This window comes from Misgurnus anguillicaudatus, chromosome 3, assembly GCF_027580225.2.
Source record: "Misgurnus anguillicaudatus chromosome 3, ASM2758022v2, whole genome shotgun sequence".
NCBI lineage: Eukaryota > Metazoa > Chordata > Actinopteri > Cypriniformes > Cobitidae > Misgurnus > Misgurnus anguillicaudatus.
This window is the reverse complement of record NC_073339.2, coordinates 28253767-28275533: the sequence shown is the minus strand read 5'-3', so window position 1 is coordinate 28275533 and position 21767 is coordinate 28253767. Positions and strand designations below refer to the sequence as shown.

The 21767-nt window shown below is 36.5% G+C and overlaps 3 protein-coding genes across 8 annotated transcripts; 1 reads left to right on the top strand and 2 right to left on the bottom strand.

Annotated features, from left to right (window-relative positions):
* Positions 1-420: 420 nt before the first annotated feature.
* On the bottom strand, positions 421-8127 carry anp32b (acidic (leucine-rich) nuclear phosphoprotein 32 family, member B). Of its 5 annotated transcripts, XM_073863833.1 has the most exons (7): positions 7898-8127; positions 6053-6202; positions 5804-5926; positions 5471-5673; positions 5270-5399; positions 1644-1713; positions 421-1026 (listed from the first exon to the last, which is right to left on the bottom strand). In XM_073863833.1, exons 1-7 carry the CDS (start codon positions 7949-7951, stop codon positions 944-946), a joined length of 813 nt encoding a protein of 270 aa, XP_073719934.1. In that variant the 5' UTR covers positions 7952-8127; the 3' UTR covers positions 421-943. The 5 variants fall into 5 exon arrangements, with proteins under 5 accessions (XP_073719934.1, XP_073719927.1, XP_073719930.1 ...); XM_073863826.1 differs by having other exon boundaries at positions 421-1023; positions 5270-5673; positions 7898-8125; XM_073863829.1 differs by lacking the exon at positions 7898-8127 and adding an exon at positions 7615-7665 and having other exon boundaries at positions 421-1023; positions 5270-5673.
* Positions 8128-10905: 2778 nt separating this feature from the next.
* Positions 10906-13358, top strand: hemgn (hemogen). 2 transcript variants are annotated; one of them, XM_055205301.2, is made up of 5 exons: positions 10906-11044; positions 11141-11207; positions 12099-12189; positions 12393-12718; positions 12868-13358. In XM_055205301.2, exons 2-5 carry the CDS (start codon positions 11150-11152, stop codon positions 12993-12995), a joined length of 603 nt encoding a protein of 200 aa, XP_055061276.2. In that variant the 5' UTR covers positions 10906-11044; positions 11141-11149; the 3' UTR covers positions 12996-13358. The 2 variants fall into 2 exon arrangements, with proteins under 2 accessions (XP_055061276.2, XP_055061277.2); XM_055205302.2 differs by lacking the exon at positions 10906-11044 and having other exon boundaries at positions 12099-12177.
* trmo (tRNA methyltransferase O) lies at positions 13354-21468 on the bottom strand. Its single transcript, XM_055205295.2, has 6 exons — positions 21092-21468; positions 20853-21004; positions 20552-20726; positions 18362-18519; positions 13961-14524; positions 13354-13751 (listed from the first exon to the last, which is right to left on the bottom strand). The coding sequence occupies exons 1-6, from the start codon at positions 21178-21180 to the stop codon at positions 13540-13542; spliced, it is 1350 nt and encodes a 449-aa protein (XP_055061270.2). The 5' UTR covers positions 21181-21468; the 3' UTR covers positions 13354-13539.
* Positions 21469-21767: the final 299 nt, after the last annotated feature.

Below are 21767 nucleotides of genomic sequence, written 5' to 3'. Positions count from 1 at the left end.
CTGCTCACCCCTCGCTTTTGAAACACATAGAGAAGCTACTCCCAAAATGGCGACTTCCATGTAAGGGGACCCTCTGTGTATGTAGAAAAAACATCGCATTCTGAGGTAATTAACACATAACGGTTCATTATGAAAGGTCTTTATACACCCCTGATAATATAGTTTTGCAAATTATTTTGCATTTCTGTCAAGAGATCCTTCAAAAAATTACACACTGCACCTTTAAATCCACGTTAAATTCAATTTGATCAAAGTGGTTTACTCAAACTTGAACAAATCATACCTTTTAATTTTTTCAAGCTCTAAGACTACATAAAATCTGAACAGTTTGAAAAAATATATAATACACACTTATATGAAAAGCTATTCTTTGTCTTCAACTAAACGTTAAGACAAAGGACAGAAACATAGGAGCGCGAGCAAAGCACAAAATGTTATTTTATTTACAAAGTTTGTTTTTGTCTTACAGAAAGTAAAAATGTAGCTACAACCTTGATTTGTGCCACAGACTGCCACACTAAAATTATGGCTCGCTTGTTACACATTTGCTATAGCATTCTTATTGGGAATTGGAAAACAAAAACTAAATGGGGAGGAAATGTCAAAAAAGAAGAAGAAAAAAATCATTTTAACAAAATATTAAAAGCACAGACCCAAAACTAAATACCAGTCCCCAAAGTCCCCACAGGTTTTGAAACACAAACGGGCAGGGGATTGACAGTAGACTTGTGGAATGCTGAGTAAGCCACCGATCCAGAAGGCTCTCATTCAGCTCGTAGGCTCCTTATGCACAGCTCCACCCGTCCAGTACAGTCTTGCCCCCACAGGGAGCTTAGCGCTTGGGTAGAAAAAGGGGGTGGAGGGGTAGCAAGGTTGATGGGATAGCCAAGTTGTTGAAAAGGAGAAGGAGGGAAGGGTTGGTAACGGAGTTGTTCATTGGCTCTTAATCATCCTCGTCATCATCTTCCTCATCTTCATCCTCTGCTTCTCGTTTTCTCTTTTCACCTTTTCCTCCTTCCTCTTCTTCTAGGAGATAAATAGTGTTAGAACTGTAACCAATAACTTAAAAGGGTCCTTTGATGCTTTTTAACAAAGTTTTGATTTTGTTTTCATTCTTTTTTGGTATGGTAAAAAATATCAAACTCAATATCAAACTCTGTTCTTGAAATATCAAACTCTGTTCTTGAAACAATATCAATATCAAACTTTGTTCTTGAAAGAATGAAAATAAAAGACGATGGTGTGTGCCATTTTTTCCAGTGCCACTGTATATGTCCTGTAAATGTCAAATCAAAGCTGCCCTTACAGCCTGGTAGAGTAATAATTTAAATCGGTTGAGTTTGCTGTGCGGCCATTTGCACAAGCGAGGCGGATACGGATAAAAGTATACCCAGCCATTTAAGCAGCTCAACCAGGCCTCGTCCCCTTTTTGCGCATGCCTTGTATGGAAAATATTTAAATGAGGGATATTGTGACAGAAGTTGTTGTCCCAATAAGCGGTTTCATTGTAGCTCTGTCAGTATTTTGTGTTAAGTATCTCTCTTTGGGGGTGGTTATGCTCAAACATCAACACTACACAATAAATAACCTTTAAGACAACAAAAAAGAGCCATAAAATCTGCATTTGCTTTATTTTAAATTACCTTCATCATCATCGTCGTCATCATCCTCATCTTCATCATCTACTTCTCCATCCTGACCAAAGTCTTCTTCCTAAAACAAACAAGCAAGCCCATTCAATTTACACCATTTATGCATTTGGCAGACGCTTTCATCCAAAATGACCTACAGTGCATTACAAAGTATACAGCAGAGGTGTAAGCGGTGGTTCCTAAACTTTATCAGCATAAAACCCCTGGCACATCTTGCACCCCCCAGTTTGAGAACCACTATTGTAAGGTATTGGAGTAAATGTACTTAAATACTGTATTTGAGTACGTGTTTGGCTACTTTGTACTTTATTAAACATATAAGCAACTTGTACTTTCTACATTAATACACGTTTAATTGAATATGTCTACTATTTACTCCACTACATTGTAACTGACACTTACCATTGCTCATTACATTATGTAGGCAAGTTGGGGCTTGTTATTTTTTCAATGAAAGAAGTGATATCGCCATCTGCAGGGCATTGATGCGATTTGTCTATATGCACCAAATGAGGCTACTCTCCACATGAACGCAAAGCAATAGCTTGCTGAATGGCAGCTGTTTCATATCAATTAACACATCAATCAAAAGCAGCAGAGTCATTAGCAGCCTTTAAACATCGACTGAAGAAACATCTCTGTACTGCTAGTACTTACAATTTCTCCTTTTCTGTTCTTTCATACACTTTCCTTTATCAAAAAAAACCAAGACCAGATTCAGAGCAGTTATGCACTGATGTCCTTTTGTTGATAAGATTGCTTCCATTGTTTACCTCATTTTGTAAGTCGCTTTTAGGGCTGGTCCGAAAACCTGATTTTGAGCTTCAAAGCTTCGGTAGTAATCAACAATGAATATTCTAGGCTTCGGAGGGAGGGGGCTAAACAAATATTCTCTGTAATAAAGGCAGAAATCTCGGTGTGTCTGTTTGCATTTTTATTATGTTGAGAACCGTTCATCCTATCAACTTCACGTGTGGCGGGTGTGGAGTCATGGAAGTGCAGCGTCGCATTTTGGTAAAATATGGACACTTGACACGCTCAGAATTAATAACCTTTTAATAAACTACAGAACCGTGCGAGCAGGAACGTGCGTGCACCTCTCACAGGAAGGGCTTATATGCTCAGAGAATGGACACTGCACTAGTGATAAAACACAAAGGTCTGTTTATAGCAATAGTTTTAATAAGGTTGCCTATCATTTTTTTTGTACAAACGAATCACTCCCAAATCAGAAACTAGCACCAGAGAAATAACTTACACCGTAAAGGGTAGGTTATTTAAATGAAAGAATAATGAAAAATAAATTAACTAAGTTCAACAAACTGTAATAAATAAAGAACAATGTAGCATACTTTCAATATCAAGTTTATTTACTGACCATCAGGCCTTTGTGGGACTTTTTGTGCCAGTTTAAAATAAAAAAAATCAGTTTAATAATTCAAATACGCCAGACGCCTCCGGTGTGTGATCCCTTTGCAAGCCAGCTCAGATTCACAGAAGGGCATGAGCAACATGTTTTCATTTCTCTGCTCATATTAAAAGTTTACTAGTGAGTGGATAGTTTTAAGGGCCATATGGGTCTCGGTTAATAACTTGTGTACATAACTCCATCTCATTCTCGCGCAATGCGCATAACCCGACCATGGCACTTATGCACCCCATTCATGTTTTGCTTGTGCTAGAGCAGTGGTTTCCAAAATGTCTCGATCGCCCCCCAGTGACTGGTCCCAGTATAGGTCATAAAGCCCGCCTCCCCATGTTATTCAATAGGACTTGATGCCTACTAAAAAATTTTATTACACTTCAATTACCTTTATTCCGAAGCTGGTTTCTATCATTTACTGAAGTTTTTATCACGCTGATGTAAATTCAAATGTTTGTTTTTAAAATAAGGTTGTGTTTAGTTAGTTATTTAATTATATAAAACGGTGGTTTCACGTCATGATTGATAGCTGTGATATCGTGTGATATGCGCATTCTGCGAGGGCCTGATTTCGCGGCTTTAATTCCTGTTCACTACCGGCAGGACTGGTCCCGAAATCGCTACTGTGCAGACTCAAGACCCAAGATGTCAGTGCCATATCGGGACACTGGCGGCTTCACTTTTCACCAATGTAAGAGAGCGAACAGGCGTCGTCCATCTTTTTTTACAGTCTATGGTCTGCACACTATGTGAACACGCATACAATGGTAATTTTTTAGCTTCTTTTGCCATTCTACATTATTTTCACCATTCACAGACAGAGTATAAAGTTCACGTTGATGGTAGATCTTTCCTACTGACCAATGACATTCTTGACATTCAAGGCAAATGTAAGAAATGTTGGAGAGGGGGTGTATCTTATATATTATTTATTAATGTACTATACTATATTATTGTTTTATTTATCTATTTTTTAAATTATATATTACAGAGTTTTAAAATTGTCTATGTATTTTCAATAAAAAAATAAAAAAAGTTCCGTTTTATTGATCCATTTAACTACATTTTAAAGCATGAATTTAAGAGACAGTTTTAAATATGTCTATTAATTTGTTAATTTAAAAGAGTTTAATTTATTTACATTTTTATGTTATTAAATTGAATTAATCAATTTAATAATTAATTAATTGATTTCTCAATTCATTTTAAACTTGCACAAAAAGTCCTCCAAACAGGCCAGCCGATATATGTTGGTGAAATATTTAATCAGTAGAACAATAAAGATATTTTGCAGAAACCCCATGCTCTGTCATATAATGCAAGTGAACAGATCTGCCACTTTGAAAGCTCAAAAGCAGAGATATCCAATACAAAAGTAGCAAGAAATTTAACATTATAGCCAACATTATTAACAGTAATGCAGAACATCTGCCAAGCCTCTAGCCCAGGGGTGACCAACCCTGTTCCTGGAGATCCACCCCCCCGCATATTTCAGTTCCAACCCAGCTTCAACACACCTGACTCTAATTTTTAGGTAGAAATGCTTGATTGCCAGGTTCAGGTGTGTTTGGTTGGGGTTGGATCCGAACTGCAGGACAGTAGATCTCCAGGAACAGGGTTGGTCACCACTGCTCTAGCCAAACAGGAGCAGTTGCAAACCAGTATTTCAGCACCACACCGCCACCTATAGAGCAGGAGGGTAGAGCGCACTTCCTGCTTGGCAGTTTTTGCATTAATGCTAATAATGTGGAGAAAAAAAAGAAAGAATATTCAAATAATCAAATATTTTGGCCCAGACCTAGTCGCTTTGGATAAAAACGTCTGCTAAATGTAATGTAATTGACAGGCGCTGGCTAGGAGTGTGTGATATTGGCAAAAAAACTACAAAGTGGATAATAGCAGTGATTTTGTCGATAACAGACGATAGTTTGCAACCTTAAAAAATGTGTTTGTTAAAGTCTTATTGTTGTTAAATGTTTATTTTTGCAGTGAAGTACCTGTAATTTTACTCGAGTATGGTTTTCAGCTACTCTTTACACCTCTGCTATACATTTTTTATCAGTATGTGCATTTACTGGGTTTGAACTCATGACCTTTTGCTCTGCTAAACCAAAATGTTGCGTTACTGAGCTGTACATAAGCACACAAGTTTATGCTGTAGGTTCCTTTAGTCAGAAAAGATATCAACAGTTACCTCATCTTCTCCACTGGCATCCTCCTCATCCTCTTCACCTTCAACTTCATCATCATCATCGTCATCTTCTTCATCAAACTCCTCCTCTTCTCCATCCTCGTCCTCCTCTTCTTCTCCTTCCTCATCGAAAGTGATATACATGAACATAAATACCCCCAACACACAGTAACAATATTGTGTAAACACTGAAGTTTAAAGCACCCTTCCTCATCATCATCGTCATCATCATCGACTCCATCTCCGTCAGCTTCTCCGTCAGAATCTGATGCCTCTTGGTCATCCATGTCATAGCCATCAAGATATGTGAGCTGTGGAAGGAGCTTGAACACACTTTCCCTGTAGTCATTCAAGTTTGTGACTTCACAATTGAAAAGATCGAGACTCTTCAAATGATCAAGCTTTTTCTACGAAAGAGAACAAGCAAACCATTTTTGTTACTGATCAGTCCAGCAGCTATATTCATTGCTGTAATGGTGGTTTGTAAAAAAAAAACTGCATTATATGTGGTGATAAAAGTGAGAAATGTGTACAAACCAAGGGTTCCAATGTGCTGATGTCTTTCAGTTTGTTTCCACTAAGGTTTAGATGTGTGAGATTGGGGAGTTTTTCAGCTAAAACATCAAGGCCACCTGAGATTCTGTTGTCACTGAGTTCCAACTAAGAGAGTTCAAACAGAACTCATTAGAACCCAAAACTGTGTTGTATGACACTACACATGCTTAAGACAGACAGACAAGCAAATACATTAATTTAAATGTGTAGTGTACATGTAAATGTGATTACCTTTTTAAGCTTTCCAAGTTTTGGAAGGTTGGAAACTGAGAGTAGGCCAACATTTATCAAACTTAAAAATTCAAGATTTACAAAATCTGCTGTAAGGCCTTCAATTTTCCCTTCATTTGATCTGCAGTTGTCAAGAACAAGTTCTCGTACCTAAAAAGAACAAATACAGGAAAAATATTACAAAATAAAACAAACTGGAGGAAGTGCAAGTCTAGTATATTGTGTTTGAACACATTGGCCAACATTGAAATATAACAAAATTTAGCTGGGTTAAAAAGTTGCCCAACTAGAAAAAAAACCTAATACACTTTTACAGATTGCTGAGGAATTTGGCCCTTTTGATGTGGCATATTTTGTTTATACAATAGTCTCGAAACAAACATTAAAACCACCGAATAGTTATTGTAGTCTGCTGCTGTTGTTGTTTTACCCTATGGCTAAGACTGTGGCATTGAGTCACCAATGAGAAAAGAGCAGATTGCAAGCCGCCGGGCAGGCAACATGGACATATCATAAAGACGCCAACATCGTGATTTTTTGTGACACTGCAAATTGATGGTATTTTAACGCTTATGTAAGATGGAAGCTATATGTCGATGGCGTATATTCCTACTGCGAAAGACGAAAATAGAGCGGAAATCAGAGAGACAAAAATGGAGAGTTTCTTTCTTGACAACATGGCGCCTCCTCAGACAGACCTTGCTCACGCTTCTCTACAAATTAAACCAAACCTCAATCACTTTGTTTGAAAACGTGACCCTTCGCCGTTATTTAGCCAACATTTAGATGTTTTACGCGATGTTCACTTTATGTACAAGTGTTCTTAAACGTTTAAACGTTGTGACCGATCAAACTAGCACGTGTGGCTTCTTTTTACTAAACCCGTTCGTACATTCGTTGCGCACATTGATTTACAATATACACATGCATTACCTTTTAAATGTATATTTGAAAAATCATTCAAGCGAATATATAAATACGTCGACTATAGAGCAATAGTTGGGTCAGTATTGGCGCGTGGGGTGTAATGGTGAGTAATGGCGGGAACCAGCGTCTTACACGAGAGTAACAATATAGCGAATAAAACACAATCTTATTAATAGCGTGTTGGACATCACACGTTTTATCATCGACTTTTTCACACCCCGTCGCAGTTTGATTAACACTTAAGTAGTTTTATCCTTTTCATATATAAACCAAAACGTCTGTCACTATAAAAAAACACATTCATAATGCGACTGTTTGTCCATCGAATTGTAAAGCTACCATACTTTTTATGAGCTACTGCTCTTTTAACATTGCTCTTTAAATAACGTAGTGCACTGTAGAAAACCTATAACGTTATTGAAAGGCGACGATTCAAACGTTTGACCCGTTTCAGAAAATGTTAGTGTTTGTCGGTCTTCAAAATATTTCAGGTTTATTTAGCTTTTAAGTGCTTTGTAATAAAAGGGCGCCTCATGTTAGCAACAAAAATGGCCACCACTGTGAAATAAACCTTCCCATCCATATCCAACCACACCGACGTTAAAAGAGCAAATATTCAGTTTTTGTGATCGTACCAGATCGTGAATACACACAAGCAGCACGAGGATCATAAAATGCTGCAATAACGTATTCAGCCCTCCAAACTAACTACACAGTCTGGATCATTTCATATCAAAACAAGACGAATGGACATTAACGATGTAAATATGCATGCAGCACTTTCTCCTCTAACTCTGTGCCAGGGGCATTACACCCATGTGCTTACCGTTAAAACTACACACAGGTCAGTGGAAGTAGAAAGTAGCACAGCTAGCATGGCTGGGCACAAAACTAAAGGTTTGCTTCAAAATTACTCACATCAGACGGTGTCCTGTTCCTCAGCTCCAAGTGAATCCTCTTTTTCATGTCCATATCGCCCTCAAAAGTTGGACTCTTTCCTCTTGGGTTTTGGGGGAATTTCTGTTCAGCCCAAAAGGTAGAAAGATGCCTTAATGGAGGGAGAATATGGGACTGTATAATGATCTGAGCCCAGCACCAAGTTACTCTGGGAGAGCAGAAACCATGGGGGGAAACGGCAATGAAACAAATATATACTCAATAGCGCCATCTCCGGCTAACCACGTCCACTGCAGTCTCACAAACAAACGTCATTAAACAGTGCTGCATTACAGTATGTGAAAAGTTGACGCTAGAATTTATATTAAAACGTAAAAATGTAATTCGTTGGAAATGTACACTCGTACATATACCATAATTTTGATGCAGTTTTTTGCTTTGTCAGTCAGAGTTTTAATTTAAGTGTGCTTTTTTTGGCATGACAAAAACTGTACATTTGTACACTCGCAAAAGCATTTGCAGCCGGGCTACGTACAAGTCGTTTAAATAGAAAGAAAAAATTAGGGTGCATTTAGTGCAAAAATTAAATCTAAAAGTAAGATATAGATATAAAAACAGAATTAAGTGTAAAACAAATAACAACAGGTCATTTTTTTCACTAAAGTAATTAATGTATGTTTGTGTTGTATCTTGTGTATGCTTTGTATACTCTTTCCAAAACTGTGTCACTTTAGTGCTGAAATAAAATGCCTTTTAACTGGTAGTTAAACATAAATGAATTTGCCTCTACATTAGGTTTACATTTAATATGTGTCTGGGCAACGAACCACTTTATTGATTGCTCACAACTTTGACAATGAGCACAGCATTAGTTGACAAGGTTTTACCATCAAATTATATTTCAAGTATTATTAAAAATGTAATACACTAATCACTAATTCATTATTTACATCCTAGTTTAATTGACATGTTACTGCAGATTAAGTTAATGTTCACAAAAGAGTTTTGTATCTTAAAACAATATGTTTTAAATCAGAGATATATATATTTTTATTATTTATTTACTATTTAAAATATATACTGCACATATAACGGTAATTATATTAGTTCCTTTGTGTACATTTAGTAGGCTATTGTTTATAGCTTGTAAAATTAGTAAATGTTAAATTGTTTGCTGTTCAGCATGTACCAGGAGAGGGAATTATTTTATTTTATATTTATTTCATACTATCAAAACGTAGTGAAGTACAGGAGGTGGATGGAATTGAGTGAAACATAAAGAGATGTGCAGTTCTGAATTGCAATTCTATTTGTCACAATTATACAAATGTTTATAATACTGACCAGTTTGATGTTTTTAATGTTTCATTTATAAACAATCACACCATATGTTTACATGGACAAACTGTATTGACAGAGAAGTGGTCAAAGCTCACCTACACTAGACAGACACTTAACATGATAGCTGCTAAATACCACAAAGTTATACAGCTTCAGATAATAAAACTGAATTGACTGTGAGAACTCCGGCCCAGTTTCAACAATAACTGTGTGCCAAGTAGTGAGAGATTTGTGATTGTATGGGTAGCCATCTTGTTGGCATAATTAAGTCCTGTAATTGCTGTGCATGGTAGCATAATAAAGAATATGAAGGTGTTTTGCAATGAATAATTGACAACGGGGTGTTGAAATATTTGAAAATAATGCAAACAACACAAATTTGACATGTTATTTGTGCGTTTATTGAAAATAATGCATAGCCATGGAACATTTCTCAACTAATCACAATAAAGCATTCAACCGCCCAGTGGTATAACCAAGTGTAAACCATAGTACAAACACTTCAATGTTTATCTCATGAAATTCTATTTTGGATTAATACAACTCACTAATCAGTGCAAAATTACATACCGCTCATTTTGAAAATTGCTTTAGCTTTCCTAAAAGAAACAGATGCTCCTTTTCATATAATTTTTGTCAGTGTCATTTTATTTAGTTTTATTTAATGAAATTATTTAATTTTGTTGATGAAGGCAACCACATTATAGCAGGGGCTAAAGGAACATCTAATGTAAATAAAACAATGTAACAGGAAAAAAATAAGTTTTTAAAAGATGTAATGAATAAATAAAGATTTTATTGTACTTGTTTCTGTTTTATGTACAATATTACATATTAATATTCACAATTTATTTATTTATTTATAAATATTAATCTTTTATGTATTACTTGATCAGCTATTCAGAGGGAGGTGACAGTATCTGTGGTGGGACAGCAAACATCAATGTGTTTTGGAAAGATTGTAAACACACCCAGAAAATGAACAGCAGAGATAAAATGGTTATGTATGTCTAGCAAAAGAAGACAGGCATCCTACTGCCCTTTTGAGTATTCAAATTACATGAAAATATAGAAGAGTCTTTATTGTCAGATTCTGCATGTCGATTTTTTTAATATTACTTATATAATAAATAAATAATACAGTTTATTATGGAAGGGATATTTGCTGCCCCTTGCTCATGTATTACATTCTAGAACAACTTTGTTGTTTTTAATTAGTGGTATACATACATACATGCAATATTTTTTTATTTCCTTCAGTTTGTTTTGTATTTAAAGCATTTTCAAAAAATGTGCTTGTTCATGTAGAAATAAAAATATGAAAGTTTTGGCACCATAACATTTTGAGACATACTTGAATTATGATGTTTAGGCACCACATCCTTTGCATGCAATGACTGCTTGAGGTCTGTGACACATGTTTGTGACAGACTCATGCATGTTTATTGATGATACAATTACTTATGCATGAATTGAAAATAATAATAATTAGCATGTGCACAGAAGCATCTCGCCCTCTTGTGATATATCTTCAGGAGTTATACCCCATTAATATCTAATGGTAATTTTAATTAATTAGGCTATATGTAACATTTTTAAACATATTTTTAATAAGTGTCTACAGCCATTGGACCTTTAGTGCAGTCAAGATGATCTTTTGTGATAGCAGAAAAACATACATTCAACATATCTAAACACTACTGCCATCAGGGCTAGAAGCCAGTGGTATGACCTCCTTTTTTACTTTCTTCTATGAGTATTGTGCCAAGTCCTCCACCTCTGCAAATAAGATAAGAGCACAACTGCACGAACTCTCCCAGCAGTGTGGTAATGTTTAACCAGATAATTATTCTCTTGGGGGCAAGAAAAGTAAATGGGCGCAATTTCTTTGCTCTGTTTTAATACTTAATATTCTTGTAATAGTGCAACAAAATGGAAGAGACATTGGATAAAGAGATCCCACCAACTGAAGTAAAACTTTCTAATGAAGGTATGACTTTTAAATCAATCCGAAACTAAATAAAAACATTAAAGAAACCTTGTAAAGGACTGCTTGATGGCTTAACTTTTTTGTTCCATTGGTGACGCTCAAAGTCTGTTTTCAAACGATAAATTGCCCTGAATTTTATTGAAGATTTAAAGTTGAATGAAAGCATTCTTTTAATTTTGTGGATAATTTTTTATACCCTGCTTATAAGTAGTTTTATGTAGTTTTAAACCATTTACTGATATCTCAAATGTCAATATATTTGGTGGTGTAAATACCTATGCAAAGTCTCCGTTAAAGTTTTAAAGCATTTTTTTTAAATGATTTTTTTCATAGTTAAGTGCAAATTTTAGAATTGTCACGTACATACCAGATGGATGTCACTTTCATAACACTGTTTCTTCCTCATAATTGCGCATACAAAAATTAAAATAAATATTAATGTTTTTTGAAGAGCCATCACTTCTCCATTTGTTGGGTATTACTGCTTAGTTTAGTCTTTAGTGTTCTTTGAATGTCTGTACTCTATGTCATGTTTTTAAGAAAATATAAACAGAAGGTTCAAAATATTGGTAATGAATGCATTCTCTGAGAATTTATATTTCAAGTTTTGACTGCAAATGTCACATCCACAAAGCTGGAATTGCTCATATAATTTTGGGAAAGAATTTGGAGCAGTGCTGTTGTTAACTCTGGCTTGAACCATCATAACTGGTTGTGATAACATTTCTTTTTAAAGTTGTGTTGAGCATGTGTTTGATACAAAGAGAATGCTGAACATGTTTATTTGGAGATAACTTGCATGCTCTATAGCAAATGTTAGGAAAACTGCTAAACCTGCTGAATTATGACAGCAAGCATACAACAAAGAACTGAGTGATTTTTGTTTGATAGGTGGAATTCGATTACGGCTGAGAGACAGAGACCTGCTGAAGAAACGAAAGGCTGAGGCAGAAGAAAAGGCAACAAACCAGTGGGTTTATGGGTAAAGATCATGATGATATGGTGGGGAGGAGAGTTTTACATAAACCACTGAGACTGATGAGCAGTGATATTGTTTTCTATTTATATTACATTACGGTATTTTCAGATGTACAAACACTATTTTAAAACATTTAAAAAATACAGCATTAAAAAAAATTATCTAATACTGAATGTACAGTAATATTCTCCTAACACTGGCCATAGGGCACAAAGCATCAAAAGAGCAAAAAAGAAGTCCAGTGGTACCCCAGGAAGGAAAGGTCGTCCAAGAAAACAGCACCCTGTAGTTGTACCAGAAGAAGATATCTGTGTGGGTCAGGAAATAGGTCCTACCTCCGTCACACTTCCCATTCCACTACCTGCATTATCCACGGAAGTCGAGACAACAACTTTACAACCAGCTGAACCACAACCAGTGCCCGTGTTTGTGGAAACAATAAAGGAAAAACCTCTCGAAACATTTCTCATTGAGGATTTGGGACCTGATGAGGAGGAAGACATGCATCCAAAAAGGCTTGTAATTGATACAGGTATTAGCAGAAAGTGTTCAATACAGTTCTTAAGTAACACCATTAGATCAAATAAGTCATTATTAGTAACACAAGAAAATGTAACATGTATGTATAGAAAATACTGCTATTTTGTTAGACCAAATTAATGAGTGTATATTTGTTTTTAGGTGACGATGAACAGCGGTGGGCTGATGCACCTGAACAGAGTCAAGCCTCAGTGTCAGCATTTCCTCCAGCTACTGTTTCATCCTATCCAGAAAGCTTACCTGAGAATATACCCGAGCCCCTTATTTGAGTACCTGTTGTGCGCAATACAAACATGTGTGCCAAATAATTTTTATTGGAATCCTACAACAAGAACAAATGTATATTTATTCAAATTATTCATGTGTTTTTGTGTGTATATATATGCTGCACATCAGTACTCTGTGAATAAGTTAAAAGTTTACTAAAATTTAAGTAAGTTTACTAATACTCAAATCACAAGTAAACAAGTCACAAATTATTTGTATAACTGACTTTAAACTAAACAAATTTTATATTTTGTCTTTGTTTATATTTCATTTTTTGTTTATTTCCTTACATTCACATTCAAATGTATGGGTCAATGTTTTATTTGTGACATAAGAGTAACTATAAAAAAAACCTGAATATCAAATTTCATCTGTTGTTTATTTTCCTTACATTCACCTTCAAACATATGGGTCTGTTTCACTTGTGACATAGATTAACTTTAAAAAACAGAATATCAAAAACAATATCAGAACACTAATAAATATACATTTTAGTATTAATTTGACTCTAGTACTCCTATCATGAGCAAAAATGGTTTGCGATGGTCAGTTCTGCACAGGCCTGACTCTCACAACTTCAGCAAAGCCATCGCCAAACCAGCAGGTGATGTCAGCTGTATCCAGAGTGAAGAAGAACAATCGGTCTTGACAACGCTTACGGCGATATACCGATCTGGGGTCAGCTGAGAGAATGCCGTGAATGGCCGCCACCGCTTCATCAGGCCCATTCAAGAACTGGAACTTTGGCCTTTTGCTTTCTGTTAAATCAAAACTGAGTTACAAATATGACCACCGGCTAAACTAGAAAAAAAAGCATCAGTACTGATATTTTAAATAAAAGCGGTTTTAGGATGACAATGCAACAATCCGCTTAAAATAACTAGAAAACAGCAGATCAAATTCAGGCTGAGAATATATATAAATTCAATGTTTTTATAAATGTTAAAAATAAATTGTGACGCAGTACCTGTACTGTCACAGGGAACAAACTCTTTGAGCTCCTTCTCGGCATGTACAGTAAAGCGGACATCAAGGTTACTGACAGGGGGCGCCCTGATCCAAGCAGCAATACTGCTGTGTAACTCTTGTCCAAAGTTTAGCCTGGATGAACTGATAGGGGTTGTTCCTGTCAAATTGTCCCCAGCAGCATCCTTGTTTTTGTCCTCAGCTGGATTTTCAGTGAACTGCTCTTGTTTGAGGTAGTCTTTCACTTCTGCAAGCATATCACTGACATCTCTGGGTTTAGAGGTTTTTGTCCAGGACAAATCTGAATCACTGGCGGGACATGAGATGCTTGTTTCTGGGCAAAGCTCTGAAGAATGTTCAAAAGATGCCTGTAAGATGTCTGGTTCTTCATCTAGCTCCATGTCTTGAGGCACTTGAGGGTCTGTAAATGATGAAGTTTGTCTATGTTCGCTACTGGTGTTGTCCGTCCTTGTTGTAGGGGAATCATAGTCTGGAATATATGGTTTGATGTCTAGGACAGGTGTTCCAGAGATAATATCAACTCCTGACAAGTAAATTGTATCCCCTTGAAAATCAAATGACAGTGGTTTAGGTTTAATATGGTAACAAGTCCGGTAATAAATTATATTAAATTCTGTTCATGTACTTTTAGTCAGTGATGTTTGTGTTTTAGGAAGCTTGTTTCTGATTATATAAACGACACAAAATGTAATTACTTTCCTGGATGTGTTTGTTTGCACTGTATAACATGACTCTGATGCATATAAAAAAGTCCAGAAGAGCTACTGGGCTGTAGGAGAACTTGGAAGAACTTTTGGTGGCAGTTTCCCAGACAGGGTTTAGATTAATCCGGAACTAGGCCTTAGTTATATTAAAGGAAAACACCACCGTTTTTCAATATTTTACTATGTTCTTACCTAACTTAGACAAATTAATACATACCTTTCTTTTTCAATGCGTGTACTTAATCTTTGTACAGCGTGTCGTGAATGTGTAAGCATTTAACTTGGCCCCATTCATTCCTTAGGATCCAAACAGGGATGAATTTAGTAGCCACCAAACACTTCCATGTTTTCCCTATTTAAAGACTGTTACATGAGTAGTTACACGAGTAAGTACAGGGCTCAAAATTAACTTTTTTATTTGGTAGCACTGGTGCTCCCAACTTTAAAGAGTTAGGAGCACCAGCAAAAATTTAGGCGCATCCATCCAAAAATTAAAAAGCACCACAGCTAATGTAAATGTTAATAGATTTATTTTATTAAAAATAAAACACCACCACCGGGCTTTACACGTCCTATGGCCAGCATTTAAAAGTTGGTCTTCTATTTTATTTTATTTTATTTTATTTTTTGCTGCATAAATTCCTAAATTACATAAAAAATCTAGCAAACACGTAAAACACTGATTAATTGTGACATTACAAAAGTGACCCTAATATAGAAGGCTAATATATATTGGTATTGATAACTGCATTTGTCATGAAGCGCCACCGTGTGTCCGTTCATTCACTGTCCTTCGTCTGACTGGAGCGCGCGTGACAGAGGAGAAGCACATACGAGCATCGCTGTCACCGGTGCTGTTAATAATCTTTTTGAGCCGCCAAACTCACTTTGTTGAGATGTTATAATAAACGCATCTTTAAATAGCGCCACCACGCTCGCGGTATGTGTTTCTAATAATTTAGCCAGACATTTAATTGTAAAAAAAACATATTTAAACCTCCACATATGCAAGTTTAAAGTTAATACCAAACTGAGATTTAAAACGGAGTTTAAAGTAATGGAGCAACAGGATTAAAGATAATGTAGATTTACTGTAAGATTTAAACCTGGATCAAAATGACAGTTTAAATTTAAACCTGTTTATTTTTAAACAGGTTTAAAGTTTGGTGCAACGGAATTATTAAATAAGCTTTGATTTAAACCAGATTTAGGCCTAATCCTTGTTGGTGCAACCCACCCTATGTTACATTTTCATAGCGGAGACACTCGAAATCTTTAAGCCACTCTCTCTGAAAGGTTTAACGTCAACTCGTATTTTCCGGTGGTAGAGTTACATTTGAATCAGGATTGTCGTCAAAAAATACAGTAATAACCTTGGCTGTAATCGGCTCGCTCTCGTCATGCTCGCGGCGCGTTCGTCTTTTCACATTTCCGCGCTTCACGGCAACAAGGAATGACTGACGCTCATATTAGCCAATCTGCGGTCTTCATTAAACGCAAGAACTTAATGGTGAAATTTGATGGGTTATGTATCGTTGGAGAGAACACTGAACCTGGGACAGCGCCAGCACGCAGGATCACAATCAACTCGCGTCACAACAAAATGGGCAGTCGCACAAATGCTCCCAAATATATTTTAAGGTCGCACAGATTAAATTTCGGTCGCATATGCGACCAAAATGGTCGCAATTTCGAGCCCTGAAGTATGGTGGCACAAAATAAAATGTGGTGATTTTTAAGCGGATAAAAAATGAGAACTATATTTTTTTAGATGTTAACATAGTTTACATAGTGTTGCACATCATAGAAGACAATGTTAGTATCTGTTAATTTTAACATTAACTAGTTAATTTTTAGCTTTTTTGTGATATTTTTGTTTTCCGGGTTTAAACTTCATATCGGATTATTTATAAGATAGCGTGTTCTTATCCAACACGGAGGCATTTCGCTTTTGTGTGTGCTCCGTGCGGCCAGGTCAGCTGGGGGAGGGGTGTCTGGGGCTCAGGATAATCCATAGACCGTAAAAAAATATGGACGTAGTGTCCGTGACGTCACCCATTGGTTTGTGAAGATCGCTTTTGAAGCTTAAAGTAGGCGTTGCCTGCCGTCGCCATCTTGGCCGCGCGTCCCCGCGAATTACTCACGGAAAACCGAAAATGGGTAAAGAGGAGGGACATGGGTGAAGCTGAGGTGAAACCACGCCCGCCTAGCGCGAGTCTAGTGACAGCAGTGGCTGTTCAACCGACACTCAAGCGGCCACGCCCTTAATTATGCAGAAGTTTAAGGCTTAATATAATCTAAACGGGTGAGTTACAAAAAAATTCACCCCCCTCACAGTTGTCATGAAGGGCAAATTTAGCTATATAGGCCAAAAACACTTTTTGTACCAGGCTGTAAACATATTATTTTCTACTGTAAAGTTGGCCATTTTTAACATGGGAGTCTATGGGAATTGACTCCCTTTTGAAGCCAGCCTCAAGGGGCCAGTCGATGAATTGCAGTTTAAGTCACTTCCGTGTTGGGTTCATTAGAGAGATCGGAAGGTTGCCTCTCGGGATAATCGCACATGGATATGGTTCTTAAGTAAATGTGTAAAATATTATATTCAGTTTAATTATTTCTGTAATACTGCTAATCTTAGTAAATCTATGGTTATATCAGTTGCCCCGCCCACTCATCGCCGTTCTTCTTACAGCGTCCACGGCCATTTAAGTAGCATTTTTCAAAATGATAGTGAGGTAGACTGGAGCTGAAACAGCTGGGTTTCATGACGCTTTAAATAGGGAAAACATGGAAGTGATTGGTGACTTCTAAATTCATCCCTGTTTGGATCCTAAGGAATGAATGGGGCTAGGCTAAATGCTAACACATTCACAACGTGCTGTAAAAAGATTAAGTGCACTCATAGAAAAATGATAGAAATGTATTTATTTGTCTAAGTTGAGGTAAGAACATAGTAAAATATTGAAAAACGGTGGTTTTTTCCTTTAAGACATTTAAGTAGTTTTTACAAACATACCTTACAAAAAACATTACTGATGTCCATATTAAGGCCGTTCTGGTAGATTACAAGTTCTTGGGTTCTTGAGAATATAGTTCCCAGTATGTATACTGTTAAAAGATCGCTGTGTCTCATATGACCTTGTTATTTGTACACGGTGTGACTATACAAATCACAACACATAAATAGGAAAATGTTCGCTTTTTTCACTTATTGGGAGCAGTATGCTAGCTGAAGCTATTTACTTCCAGTCTTTGTGCTAAGCTAAGCTATAGCAGGGGCTGCGTCAGACAGAGTTACAGCACGCACAGAGATGAGAAAGGTATGTATGGACTTATCTAACTCTGGGGGATACGGTGAATAAGCTAAATTCCTAAAATCTGGGCGTGTTCCTTTAAGTCTAGTCCCAGACTAATATGCATGTTTGAAAAGTCTAACAGAAAACAGGTTGCACTGACATAACTTGTTTTTTGTAAAGTATGTTTGTAAAAACTACTTAAATGTACTAATATAACTAAGGCCTAGTCTAGGAAACCCATCTAGGAATCATAAACCCTTGTCTGGAAAACCATATGTTCATAATACTATAACTAGATGCTTTAGTTTATGTAATAATAATGCAAACACAAATAATGCATGATAATCAAAGTTTGGCAATAATCTATTAATCTGTTACCTGTGATTCTTTCCAGCTTAGCCAAAGTCAGTCCCAAAGCATTTGGCCTGTGGGGGCTACGCGTGGAGTACACCCCTACTTTTTCACCATTCAGACGCGGTGGCTTGACTTTAGCTTTGTAGCTAAGTTGACCATTCTTATGGAAGAGAAAAATGATCCTGCAATGTGACAGACAAAATTGGTCACTAAATGTCCAACTGTCCCATTAGGTGTTGCAATTTCTTAGATTTGTCTTCAAGCAGTACCAGGCAAACTTCAAATACTTAAAATCAATTGCTTCCCTACACTGTCAAGATGCCAAGTCAGGCTATTTAAAAAAAAAATTATTTGTTCATCATATGTCAATCTTAAGGTATAATGATTGTATTGGTTAAAATAGAATGTTTATGATTTACTGCTGTACAGCGATTTGCAAGAAATTGTTTGTAATGCATTACAGAGATTGTAAAATGTGTAGTGGCATATTTTGAGTTTTGGTATTGGGATTGGGATCTTTAGCTAGTTTTAATGGGTCATTGGGCAGGTTTGTGTTGGTTTTGACTGCCAAATGGGCTGGTTTCGTTACTCAGATCTGGCAGCCCTGTATACTGCAGCAATACAGAACACAAACTTATCCCTCGTTTTACGGTTTAAAGCTAGTCCTAGACTAAAACACATGTTTGAGCTGTCTCAACTGAAAATAACTTGCACTGACAGATCTTAAAATATGAAGATGCAATGTGTAAATTCCCTTTTGAACCACATAGAGAAGCTACAGTGGCTGACACAGGATAAACATGCTGTTGTCTGAGAGAGTAGCTTTTCAAGCAATTAGGGTTTTATAGTGACGAACACGCTCTACAGTTTGTCCATTGAGGGCTACTGTAGAGATATGGGCAACGTTCAGATGGTACCAGAATACGGTTGTCAAACCAGTATTTGAGTCCTTAATATGGTTGCGATCACATGCTGTTCAGTTATTAACGGGTGACAACCTTTTTCTATAACAGAACTCACACCTGTAAATGTTCGGGTCTCACAACCGCATTTACAGAAAAGCTCTGCTGTGTGAACTGAATTGCACTGGACAACTAGGAATTGCACACGTCATCCGTTGCTCTCTGTCATAGTGTTAAAGGTACAGTGCATGGTCGGCGCCGATAGCCCTGTGGTTACTGCACTGACACATAGCACCAGTATGCTCACGGCGACCCGAGTTCGATTTCCGTCTCTGAGGTCCTTTGCCGATTTCACTCCCCTATCAACACCCAACACTTTCCTGTCTACGCTCCACTATGCTATCAGATCAATACTTATTTTGGCTGTAACAACTTTTTTTTTTAAATGACGTTGATCGCGTTTTGGACCAAACTCTTCATATATTTATTAAGTATGTTAACATAGTAAATTAAAAACAAGCAGAAAGAAGACATAGGCTATAAGATATAAGCTAAAAAGAATTGTAATTGAAAACAGAGCAAATATACAATATTTTATAAATGGTATTATAGAATACATAGAATACAGCTTTTTAGTATAATCCATTCAAATCTTTAATCTTTCTAAATAAATTATAAATGTAAAGTGATCAAAACGCTATAAGAAACACATAGAGAGAACAGACAGAACACCAGACACTTTCTTTAATTATTTTCTATTCTAATTATTAATCGAATTCCGGATCATTTCATCACTCCATTCTGTACGTTTAAGGGCTTGCAAACATAAACGCCTACGTTTATCTTCAAATGGTGTTTTCACGATGGTATTCTATAAAAATGAAGGCCATCTTTTTTTGGCATTCCTATTCTGACACTCAACAGCACAACAAGACATTTTCTAGTGTTTTATCTTGCCCATTTCACTTGTGTATAATTCATTTCGACTGTTTTTCTGCCACCACATTGCGCGCGCAGCTTGCAGTGACATAACTGTGACGTCTACTAGCAAAAGGTCTACAGACCACCTTTTTTAGTATTAAAGGGATAGTTCACCCAAAAATGAAAATTCTGTTATCATTTACTCACTCTCATGTTGTTACCAACCTGTAAAAATATATTTGGTTTGGTTACAAACTTTCCTCAAAATATTTTCCTTCGTGTTCATCAGAAAGAAATTTATACAGGTGTGTAACCACATGAGAAGAAAATAATGACAGAATTTTAATTTTTGTGCGAACTATATTTAACCAGTCATGATCTTACTACACACCAGATATGGGAGTATTGTTCCAGCCCGACTAAAGAATGATCAGGGTTATTGAAGACAGATGATTCAATCTTCAGGCTGGCCCGGGAAGAACTGCATATTGTGGGTTGTCGTGGAGTGCCACTTTTGACAGCAAAACATGAATTCACATATCCAATCGGTACAGTTTGAATGCGCCCTGAAAAAGTATGAAACATAGCAAAAAGCATAATCCCAACTGACATCTTTAACATCTCAAAATTACTCAAATGAAACACATTACTAAATGAAAGTGTGTTGCTCTAATATTAATTGATTTATCTACCTTGTACTAACTGATTCATCCTACTGGGGCTCTGAGATGGGTTTTTGCTCTGTACCTGTAGCCCATGGTTTAAATTCACACAGTCTGTCAGCATCGATTGAAGAGATGACACCTGTTTCTTATGTGATCGAATGGATCCGTCTATCTGCTGTCTGTAAAGAATTTAATAAATAAAGTTGTTTATCGTTTCAGGATAACATGTTACACTTATGTTCTGACATACTAATTTTGGGACCTACCTGAGGTTTTTAATCTCTCTTCTCATTACTGATATTTGTTGTGTAAGTTTTTTTACTTGTTCGGCACAACTGCATACTTGGGTCGACATTTTAGTGCTAGCAAAACGCTAAAACAAAAACGAATTCTTCAGATAATAATGTATTTTATTCTGTAATGGCAAAGTGTGTTTGTTCCTTCCGGTGCTCTGCCTCTGGAACACGTGTTCCGTCAGAAAAATGTTGGACGATCAAATACTTACGCAGGGTTTTCAAAAAACGTCATACTGTCAAAATCTTTTACAAAATAATACCTGCAACAAAATGTTGACTTTTTGGTGCATATGGTGAGCCGAGATGGACGTAGAAAGGCATTTAAATCTAATAAAAAATTTAAATGCAGTTATTTTTGGCTACTGAACAATGCATTTGAATTAACCAGCTTATTGTGATTTCTGTCCTATCGATTTATTTGTTATGTTACAGTTGTTATTATAAATTTTTTTTATTTTTTGTGTGTACAAATACGTACACAATGCTTTAACAGCAGCTGTAAAATAAAGTTTCATTTAAACTACACGCTAGATGGCAGTGTTCTTCTTCCTGTTTTAGGGCGGATCGCAGACTTGTAGTGCATTGCCGCCACCTATCCCTCTGAATGTACCATTGACTAGATGGCAGTGTAATTTTCCACACGCGT